This window comes from Esox lucius, chromosome 5 (assembly GCF_011004845.1).
Source record: "Esox lucius isolate fEsoLuc1 chromosome 5, fEsoLuc1.pri, whole genome shotgun sequence".
NCBI classification, from domain to species: Eukaryota; Metazoa; Chordata; class Actinopteri; order Esociformes; family Esocidae; genus Esox; species Esox lucius.
The window spans coordinates 13,476,675-13,487,808 of NC_047573.1; the positions used below are offsets into that span (position 1 = coordinate 13,476,675).

The window sequence follows — 11,134 nt, forward strand, 5'->3', positions numbered from 1 at the left end:
CTGAGACGGGGGTCCAGTGACACAGGTTTGTCTTCTGGGGTTTTCAATGTTGTTGATAACCACCCTAACCCGATGCTGAAGACTTATCGATACATTTATTTTAACTGTGATATAGAGTTTTGACCTTGGGGAGGCCTCGGACAGGGTCCAACAGGCAGGATGTCACTACGACATGATGCAGAAAACCAACTCCTTATATCCCACCACGCAACCTTTTGATTTGCTTGAATACATAAAAGAAACCTTCCCCTGATTGGGTAAAATAAACTATTCTGCCTAGCAACAACCTTCCATTGGTCAATTCTGCACTGGATGCTGTCACCCATCAGCCCATCCATTGGTCAGGTGCACAAGGGTTTGGTTGCATTTGGACAGGATGATGACAACCAGGAAATGCCCAGAGAAGCAAACCGATTCTCATTATCATAAACTGTTTTTAAGATATTTCATATTTCGTGGATTCGGGACCTGCATGTCCCGATTGGCACCCAAGGGTTAAAATGTTATGTTCCTCCAAAGTTTATATCAGATTTTCACCCTTGGATATCTGGCAAACTCATCTTTGGGACTTCTTTGCTAAATCAGTTGGATCTATGTATGATTTGTTCAAAATATATCCTTATTAATAAACAAAGATGGATAATGATTCCCACCGCCTGAGTTCATTTTTCTTATTTGTCCAAAAGGCAAAATAATAAAATCAGACTGTGAGTTGAGTGGTTTTCAGAATAAAAGACTTGCTGTGCTCCAAGCCTTTACACCAGTTAGTTCTTTATTTAATTAATTAATTTGTTATTTAGTTTAGTGTTTAGTTAAACAAGCAGAAAAATGTTTGATGGATTTAATATGACCATATCTTTGAGACTGTGGTCCCAGCTCTCTTCAGGTCATTGACCAGGTCCTGCCGTGTAGTTCTGGGCTGATCCCTCACCTTCCTCATGATCATTGATGCCCCACAAGGTGAGATCTTGCATGGAGCCCCAGACCGAGGGAAATTGACCATCATCTTGAACTTCTTCCATTTTCTAATAATTGCGCCAACAGTTGTTGCCTTCTCACCAAGCTGCTTGCCTATTGTCCTGTAGCCCATCCCAGCCTTGTGCAGGTTTACAATTTTATCCCTGATGTCCTTACACAGCTCTCTGGTCTTGGCCATTGTGGAGAGGTTGGAGTCTGTTTGATTGAATATGTGGACAGGTGTCTTTTATACAGGTAACAAGTTCAAACAGGTGCAGTTGAGTGGAGAACAGGAGGGCTTCTTAAAGAAAAATGAACAGGTTTGTGAGAGCTGGAATTCTTACTGGTTGGTAGGTGATCAAATACTTATGTCATGCAATATAATGCAAATTAATTATTTAAAAATCATACAATGTGATTTTCTGGATTTTCGTTTTAGATTTTAGTCTCTCACAGTTGAAGTGTACCTATGATAAAAATGACAGACCTCTGCATGCTTTGTAAGTAGGAAAACCTGCAAAATCGGCAGTGTATGAAATACTTGTTCTCCCCACTGTATATCCAATCCAAAAAATACCTCAGATGAGGATCAGTATGGAGCAAATGTATCTTTGCCGTTTTCTTTTGCAATGAACAATGGAATAATTTGCTAAATATTTGTTTATAATAATAATATGTCCTTAGTAGTAATACTTTTTTTTGCCAGTCTCCCAATGCAAGTAATCAGAGGCAGGTGTATGAGCTAATATAGCAGGTTGAGCTGTTTTGATTTGAGGGCACGTAAGGACACATTGTCAAAAATGTAACAAACTTACAGGAAGTTTGCTGCAACACATTTTTTTTTCTAAAGAGCCCTGTTTTGAAATTACTGCTTGCTGACACCAAACAAATATACCACATGCTGCTTCTGGTTTCGGGGTACAGGAAGCTAGTCTCTCAGGCTGACATACTTGCACTACATCACCGCATATACCATTTTTATATAAGAAAACAAAACTGAAGGCGACAGATGGAGACTGCTAGAGAGACTGAGGTGTAGTGATGTACAGATTGACACTTAAGTAGATAGATTGAGAAATAAGTGTTGCCTTTCTGTATTTTATTTTATTTTTTTACAGATACACAACATTCAGTTCAACACATTTTGAATGACTGTGTCTTTCCATAACTTTCCATGACCTACAATGGCAACACTGTTGGTGTCCCTGAGCTGCTACTGGCAACTCTGGAGGAGCTGACAGGAAAAGACCTGAAATCATTTCACTGGTACCTAAATCAGAGCATTCTAGATGGCTTTCCTCAGATATCCAAGTGTCATCTGGAGAACGCTGACCGGCAAGACACTGTGGATAAGATGTTGAACACCTACGGCCAAGATGGAGCTGTGAATATCTCAATGGAAATCCTGATGAAGATGAATCAGAATGATCTCACCAATAAGCTGAAGGAAGTTTTTCAAGGTAGCTATAACATATTCACTGACACCTGATCTGCTCAGTATTGCTTTAGAAAGCATATAAACTGGGAACAACAGTGATAAATTTAACAGAAAACTACAATATAGAATATAAGGTATAACATGTATGTATACACAGTATATATACATCTCTGGAAAAAAATTAAGAGACCACTGCACCTTTTTCTTTCCTTTCCAAAAAATTTGAAAAGAAAGTTTTGGGTGAGGAACAGAAATGTTCAACTTACAGTGGTCTCATAATTTTAACCCTACTGTTTAACCCAACTTTTTTGGAAAGAAAAATAAAAGGTGCAATGGTCTCTTAGTTTTTTCCAGAGCTGTATATCATGTTATACATTATATTCTATATTTTAATTTTCTATTATATACAGTGGATATAAAAAGTCTACACACCCCCGTGAAAATGCCAGGTTTTTGTGATGTAAAAGAATGAGACAAAGGTAAATCACGTCAGAACTTTTTCCACTTATTATGTGATCTATATTGTGAACAATTTAATTAAAAAACAAACTGAAATCTTCAAGGGGGAAAAATAAAAACCTTACAATAACCTGGTTGCATAAGTGTGCACACCCTTTAACTAATACTTTGTTGAAGCACCTTTTTGATTGGACAGTCCTTAATTGGTTCAGATCTTATCTAGATGGCCGGAGTTACTTTGTTACCATTGGTAACCATGAATCTGATAGGGTGGCAATGACATGCAGAGTTCAACAGGGATCAGTTCTCGGACCTCTAATGTTCAATCTCTATATGTTTCCTCTGGGCCAAATTCTACAGAACAACAACATTAACTACCACAGATATGCTGATGATACTCAAATATATATGGCTCTCGAACCGTATGACAACAGGTCATGAGATTATTGTTTAATAATAAAAAATAAATGAACAACTATTAGTAAAGAGCTAGATTCTCAGACCCTTTTAACCAGGGATCAAGTGCGCAATCTTGGTGTTCTGATAGACTCAGACCTCACATTCATATCAAAGCTGTCACCAAAACAGCATTCTATCATCTTAAAAATGTAGCCAGAATCAAATGCTTGGTGTCCCAAAAATACCAAGAAAAGCTCATCCATGCTTTTATCTCTAGTAGGGTTGACTACTATAATGGCCTCTTAACTGGACTCCCCAAAAAGACTGTAAAACAGCTGCAGCTCATTCAGAATGCTGCTGCTAGAATGTTAACCAGGACCAAGAGAACAGAGCACATCACTCCGGTTCTTAAATCTATGCATTGGTTTTTAGTCAGTTACAGAATAGATTTCAAAGTGGTGCTTTTAGTTTATAAATCCCTGAATGGTTTAGGACCCGAATAAATTCACGATATGTTTGAAGAATATAAACCGAGCAGGGCTCTAAGATCCATGAACACAGGTCAGCTAGTAGAGCCCGGAGTCCAAACTAAACATGGCGAAGCTGCGTTTAACATTTATGCTATACACAACTGGAATAAACTACCAGAAGATCTTAGACGTGCCCCAAACGTATACATTTTAAATCCAGGTTAAAACACTTCTGTTTTCGCGTGCCTATGACTGAGTACTTAAACTTAACCACACTGTTAAGCCTTATAGCCTCCTATGTTTTTATCCCTTTTTTATTATTTATATTCTTATTCTATTTTTTCTTATTATTATGTTTTTATTTGTTTTGATGTTTTCTTTTGAGTATTTGTTTTTATGTTATTGTATTTTTATATATGTATTTTTCTTTTTCTTTGTAAAGCACATTGAATTGCTTCGATGTATGAATTGTGCGGTATAAATAAACTGGCTTGCTTGTACTCGGCTGGTTGCCCCTTTCACATGCAAACAGGTCACAAATGTTCTACTCTCAGATACATTAGCAGAATTCTTTCAATTGTGTGTTTGTCCCCCTTTTTGTTATTTTTTTGTAAATTAGTGGACAGATCTCTCAGCATAGACAGAAGGCATCGTGTTCAATGACTGTTTGGAGAGTTTTAAGCCAAATCGTCATTTGGTGAGAATGATGAAAAACAAAGCAAGATGTTGAAGTTGTGCTATAAATAAATGAAATGCTTTGGAAACTCTCAGAAGATACAAGCAAGTGTGTGTCTGGACAGAAAATTGAGGAAATGTGAATTACAACACACAATCAATCTTTGGAAATATTCAAGGACAGCACACACATTGCATGTGTTCACATGCACTCTTGAGAATCTAAAAGGGGATTTCTGTGGGTGAAAAACCTATTGGGGAAAAACCCTGAGTAAAAGCCAAGTACTTGTGCTTTAAAGAAACCTGAGCAAAAGCTAAGTAAGCACTCTACTTATGCTTTAATGCTCCTGCACAATGAAGAAGAAAACATGTAACTGGATGAACACATGACAGTTAGAACAGAGCCACCCAGAGCTACCCAGGGACTGCGGTCAAGTGTACCATTTCTTGTAATAAGTGCTGACCCCTTCTAAATCTCACAATTTGGGCTGTAAAATGAAGGTATGCACTTCATTAAGTACACCTTTTTAATTGCTCGTTAACACAAATATCTAATCAGCCAAAGACATGATAGCAACTCAATGCATTTAGGCATGTACCCATGGTCAAGATGGTCTGCTGAAGTTCAAACCAAGCATCAGAATGGGGAGGAATGGTGATTTAAGTGACTTTGAACATGGCATGGTTGCTGGTGTCAGATGGGCTGGTTTGAATATTGCAGAGAGTGATGAATGTACTGGGATTTTCCCCCACAACGATCTCTAGGTTTTACAGAGAATGGTCAAAATATCCAATGAGCGATAGTTCTCTGGGCAAAAATGCCTTGTTGATGGCAAAGGACAGTTCGAGCTGATCGAAAGGCAGCACTAAATCAAAATAACATTAGTCGTTACAACCAAGGTATGTAGAAGAGCATCTCTGAATGCAAAACAAGTCGAACCTTGAAGAAGATGGGCTACAGCAGAAGAAGAACACGCTGGGTGCCACTCTTGTCAGCTAAGAACAGGAAACAATTTACACCAAAATTGGACAATAGAAGATTGGAAAAATGTTGCCTGATATGATGAGTCTCAAACTCTGCTGCAACATTCAGATGGTATGGTCAGAATTTTGCATAAACAACATGAAAGCATGGATCCATCCTGCCTTGTATCAACAGTTAAGGCTGGTGGTGGTGGTGTAATGGTGTGGGGGATCACAAAGCTCACATCTCAAACTGGTTTCTTGAACATGACAATTAATTCAATGTACTTAAATGGCCTCCACAGTCACTAGATCTCAATCTAATAGAGCACCTTTGGGATGTGGTGGAACAGGAGATTCACATCATGGATGTGCAGCCGACAAAACTGCGTGATGCTATAATGTCAATATGGACCAGAATCTCAGAGGAATGTTTCCAGCACCTTGTTGATTCAATGTCCTGAAGAATAAAGGCAGTTCTAAAGGCAAAAGGGGGTCCAACCCGGTACTAGAAAGATGTACCTAATGAAGTGGCCGGTGAGTGTATATGCGTGAGAGGAGAGGAAGGTCTTTTGTTCTGCGAGGGACTGCTATTATGGATTTGTATCAGTTTTGTGATTTTAATATTTTAAGTTATTATAAGATTGATCTTCAAGTAGATCTTTAGTAGGAATTACAAAAATAATTGTATTCATAATCCTTTTAATAGTTTTTTTGGGGGTCGGTTTACTCTACCAGTCTCTGGAAAACCTGATTCAGAGTGCACAGGACCTCAGACTGAGGGCAAAGATTTGACAACCATGCAAACAGATAACGCTGGAGTGACTTCAGGACATGTTTGTGAATGTCCCAGCCTATGCACGGACTCAAACATCTGTAAATACTTCCCGAGGGCATTGTGTATTCTTGTTCCTGGCAATAAATCTCTTCCCCCCTGTCTTTCCCTCAGACAAGACTATGGTTAAGAGAGCGTTGTCCACCATTCCTGTTCCCGTCTCTCCTGTCAACCTCACTTGCACAGCTCAGACTGGTGGCCATGTTGTGGCCCCTTCGCTCTCCAGCTGCAATATTGATGGTCCAGTTTACTTCAACATCAGAGTTAACTCCTTAGACGACGACGGTAAGTAGTCGACATACACATATACGTGGGTGGGAATCTACGTGTTAAAATCTATTTAATGTTTAAGGCTACTTTCATACATCCTATTCTTTCCCCTATCTTTCACTTTCTTCTCAGAGCCCATAATTCCATTTCAAGCTTCACCTTCCCATCTGACCACTGTTCCACCTGTTCCTGTAACCACTGAAGACAATGGTAAAACATATCAATGAGGAAATGATGGCACTTCTAATGTTGATCTGTATAGAGAAGTTTATTTGGCAGTGGGATAGAATGGAAATGAAGATAAAAATTTTTTTCTAGAAATCTATACTTTCAATGGTTCCCAACTCAGGAACTAATTACCCTGGGGGTAATTGGCCTCTCCACAAGGGGTACTTGAAAACACTTATGACACCATAGGCTTACTAGTGAAATTAACATGAGGGGGTACTTCAGGGATGCTCCAGGCAAAGCAGAATTCTGTCGGTGGTACAGGAACTGAAAAAAGACTGGGAACAACTGCTTTAAGTCGATAAAGATCAAGCAAATTTAAACGTTCATTTTTATACTGCAGTCTCTGAACAGTTTGTTTGAATATTTACAGGATCAACCACCCAGCCATTTTTATTTACATAATAGCATATTTTTCCATTGTTTATTTTAGCAGATAAGCAAATTGAGACGTACCAGTCTCAACTCAAATTCAACCTTCAAAGAAAGTTTTGCCGTGTGCTTGAGGGAATGGCCAGGCAAGGGACCGCAATACTTCTCAACAAGATATATACAGAGCTCTACATCACAGACACTAGAAGCACAGAGGTCAACAATGTACATGAGGTTAAACACATTGAGATGGCATCGAGAAGACCAGGAACACAAGAAAAGGCAATCAAATGCAATGATATTTTTCTACCTTTACCTGGGCAAGGTCAACCTATCAGAACTGTTCTGACGAAAGGAATTGCTGGCATTGGGAAAACGATCTCAGTGCAGAAATTTATTCTGGACTGGACTGAAGGAAGAGACAACCAAGATATTCAGTTCATATTTCCTCTTTCTTTTCGAGAACTGAATTTGATGAAGAACATAAAATTCAGTTTGAAAGAGCTTCTCTACACATTTTTTACAGAAATGAAAGAATCAGAAATCTCTAACTACAAAAACTATTATGTGTTGTTTGTCTTCGATGGTCTGGATGAGTGTCGGTTTCCTCTAGACTTCCAGAACAATTACATATTATCTGATATTACAGAGTCAGCTTCAATTGATGTGCTGCTAACAAACCTCATCAGGGGGAATCTGCTTCCTTCTGCTCGGCTTTGGATAACTTCCCGGCCTGCAGCAGCTAATCGGATCCCTGCTGAGTTTGTTGACCAAGTGACAGAGGTACAAGGTTTTAAAGATTCACAGAAGGAGGAATACTTCAGGAAGAGAATCAAAGATGAGAACTTGGCCAACAGAATCATCAAAAATATTAAGACATCGAGAAGCCTCTACATTATGTGCCACATACCAGTGTTCTGTTGTATCACCGCCAGAGTTCTGGAGAATAAAATGGGGAAACCAGAGAGTGGTGAGTTACCCAATACCCTGACTCAGATGTACACACATTTCCTGGGATATCAGTTGGAAGACATGAATCTCAAGCTTCACAAACGAGGAAACCTTGACCCTGGCTGGATGAGAAAGACCATCATGACCCTTGGAAAACTGGCATTCCAACAACTGGAAAAAGGCAACCTGATCTTCTATGAGGAAGACATAAAGGACTGTGGCTTAAATACCAGGCAGGCATCAGTGTACTCAGGAGTATGCACAGAGATATTTTGTGAGGAAATGACCATGTGCCAGGGAAAAGTATTCTCCTTTGTGCATCTCAGCATTCAGGAGTTTCTAGCAGCTCTGTTTGTGTTTCTCACATTCATCAATGAAAATGTAAATCTATTAGCTAAACAACAATCCTTTCATACACATTTTGCATTCAAAAAATCTTCGAACAGCATCTACAAAGCTGCAGTGGACAAGGCCATAAAGAGTGAGAGTGGACACCTGGACCTGTTCCTTCGTTTTCTTGTAGGCCTCTCCCTGGAATCCAATCAGATTCTCCTTCGAGGCTTGCTAACTCGGAAGATAAACAGCTCAGAGACCACCAAGGAAACCGTAAGGCACATCAAGGATAAGATCAATGAGAATCCATCACTAGAGTGCTGCATCAATCTGTTCCACTGTCTGAATGAACTGCATGACCATTCTCTAGTGGAGGAGATCCAAAGATACCTGAGCTCAGGCAGTCTATGTAGAGCCAAACTCTCCCCTGCACAGTGGTCCGCCCTGGTCTTTGTCTTATTGACTTCAGAAGAGGAGCTGGAAGTGTTTGACCTAAAGAATTACTCCAGATCAGAGGAGAGTTTTCTGAGGCTTCTGCCGGTTGTTAAAGCCTCCAAAATAGCCCTGTGAGTATAACATCAACATAAAATACCGCTGACACACTGCACACACTTTCCAGTAAACATGAACCCATTGGACATATTATGGGATGTCTATAGGGAAGCTAGGCATAAGTGAGCCCTCTACAGTCCTGCACATGCTAGCCATGCATGGATTAGACTACACCAATCTTTTTGGATGCATTTTACATTATGTGAAACATATATGCAATTGTTTCATTGTTCTCTGCTGTTTGAAATGTATTGTTATGTGTAACAGACCTTTCTAAAGTACAACACAATTGGTTTAGAAATGCCAAATCAAAGACAAGACATGCTCTTTCTGTTTAGTTAGCTTCTGTTCAATCTTTATTGCTTAAGGACTGAGAAGCATTTTTGTTCTTGTATATTACTGGATGTCCTAGACTGAATCAATGCAAACTCACAGAGAGATGCTGTGAAGAGTTGGCCTCAGCTTTCATTGTGAACTCTTCGCATCAGAGAGTGCTGGACCTGAGTTACAATAACCTACAAGATTCAGGGGCGAAGCTGCTCTCTGCCGGACTGGGAAGTCCACATTGCAAACTGGAAACTTTGAGGTCAGAATGTTTGTGGTTTTTAAGACTATTGTTTTCATCACAAATGTAAAGTCTTGAATCATTTAGCAAAGCTTTAGTGTTATTCCATGTCCCCTTTTCAATGCAGATGAATGAGAAATTAAAAAGAAAGATTTTAATACATTTTAGAATAAGGCTGTAACCTAACAAAATGTGAAGACGTAAAGCGATCTGAATACTTTCCCAATGCACTGTATTTGAATTTTAGCCTGAGACGATGCAAACTCACAGAAAGATGCTGTGAAGCATTAGCCTCAGTTCTCTGCTCAAACTCCTCAAACCTGAGAGAGCTGGACCTGAGTGACAACAACTTACAGGATTCAGGAGTCATGTTACTCTCTGTTGGACTGGAAAGTCTGAACTGTAAACTTGAGGTATTAAGGTGTGTTTTCATAAACAAGTTGGTTATGCTGGTAAAAAAAAAAAGTTATTGTCTGATATTTGCTCATTCCATTGCTTTTTTGTTTGAAGTTTGTCATTTTGCAGAGTCACAGAAAAAGGATGTGCTTTTTTAAACTCCTCTCTCAAGTCCAACCCCTCACACCTGAAAAAGCTGGATCTGAGCTACAATCACCCAGGAGCCACAGGAGTGAAGCTGCTCTCCGCTTTACTGGAGGATCCACACTTTAAACTGGAGACATTTAGGTAAAATGTTATTTGTAAAACATAAGGCTGCTAGGTTTAGTATTGAATGAGACTGTGAATCACAACCCTGTTTTGTGGACTCTCATGGACAGTGTGGAGTGTTGCGCTGACATCAGGATCAGACCGGGACCACAAAAATGTAAGTAGAGTATATGTGTGTGTGTGTGACAGACATGTTCTTCTATGACTTTCATTATATTTTCAGATGCCTGTGAGCTCACGTTGGACCCAAACACATCACATCGAGATCTCTGGTTGTCTGAGGATAACAGGACAGTTAAGCGAGGGAGTAAGCAGCCATATCCGGATCATCCAGAGCGGTTTGACTTCTGGAGGCAGATCTTGTGCAGAGAGGGTCTGACTGGGTGCTGTTACTGGGAAGTAGAGTGGAATGGGAGAGCTGGGATAGGAGTAGCTTACAGAGCGATCAACAGGAATGGAGAGGGACATGACTGCTGGCTTGGGAAAAATGCTGTGTCCTGGAGTCTGAGCTGCTTGAATGGCAGTTACACTGCCTGGCACAACGACAGGAGCACTGCCATAACCATGGTCGTTGTCACCCACAGAGTAGGAGTATATCTGGATTGGCCGGCCGGCACTCTGTCTTTCTACAGCGTCTCCTCTAACACACTGACACACCTGCACACGTTCCATGACATGTTCACTGAGCCCCTGTATCCAGGGTTTAGGCTAGGTTGGGTGGACTCCTCTGTGTCCTTGTGTGAGGTCGAATAGCCTCACCGGAGGAACCTGCCTCCTCAGGAAGATCACTCGATTTCTGAAAAACCTTGACGGATCACTGATATTCTCATTTTTTATTTGAACCACTCTAGATGTGACTGAAGTGATGGATGTGTGATGATGAATGAACGGTGTTAAGATTAAACGTTGGTTCCCCGAATTTTGTGTCGGATTTTTGAATATGGTGGTGTCACATTAAGGTGCAGGGGGGAGTTTGTCATGTTGGGTGCCAGCCTTGTTCG

General features: G+C 40.1%; 1 protein-coding gene across 5 annotated transcripts; it reads left to right on the forward strand.

Moving 5' to 3' along the window:
- Window positions 1–1,901: 1,901 nt before the first annotated feature.
- Window positions 1,902–11,052, forward strand: LOC105006000 (NACHT, LRR and PYD domains-containing protein 3). Of its 5 annotated transcripts, none has more exons than XR_827366.3 (9): window positions 1,902–2,417; window positions 6,311–6,481; window positions 6,599–6,676; window positions 7,128–8,916; window positions 9,315–9,488; window positions 9,715–9,880; window positions 9,978–10,151; window positions 10,244–10,290; window positions 10,357–10,399. XR_827366.3 is itself a non-coding variant. In XM_010864307.4 (9 exons), exons 1-9 carry the CDS (start codon window positions 2,132–2,134, stop codon window positions 10,884–10,886), a joined length of 3,423 nt encoding a protein of 1,140 aa, XP_010862609.1. In that variant the 5' UTR covers window positions 1,909–2,131; the 3' UTR covers window positions 10,887–11,052. The 5 variants fall into 5 exon arrangements, 4 of the variants coding, with proteins under 4 accessions (XP_010862637.2, XP_010862609.1, XP_010862617.1 ...); XM_010864307.4 differs by having other exon boundaries at window positions 1,909–2,417; window positions 9,715–9,888; window positions 10,357–11,052; XM_010864315.4 differs by having other exon boundaries at window positions 1,909–2,417; window positions 7,131–8,916; window positions 9,715–9,888; window positions 10,357–11,052.
- Window positions 11,053–11,134: the final 82 nt, after the last annotated feature.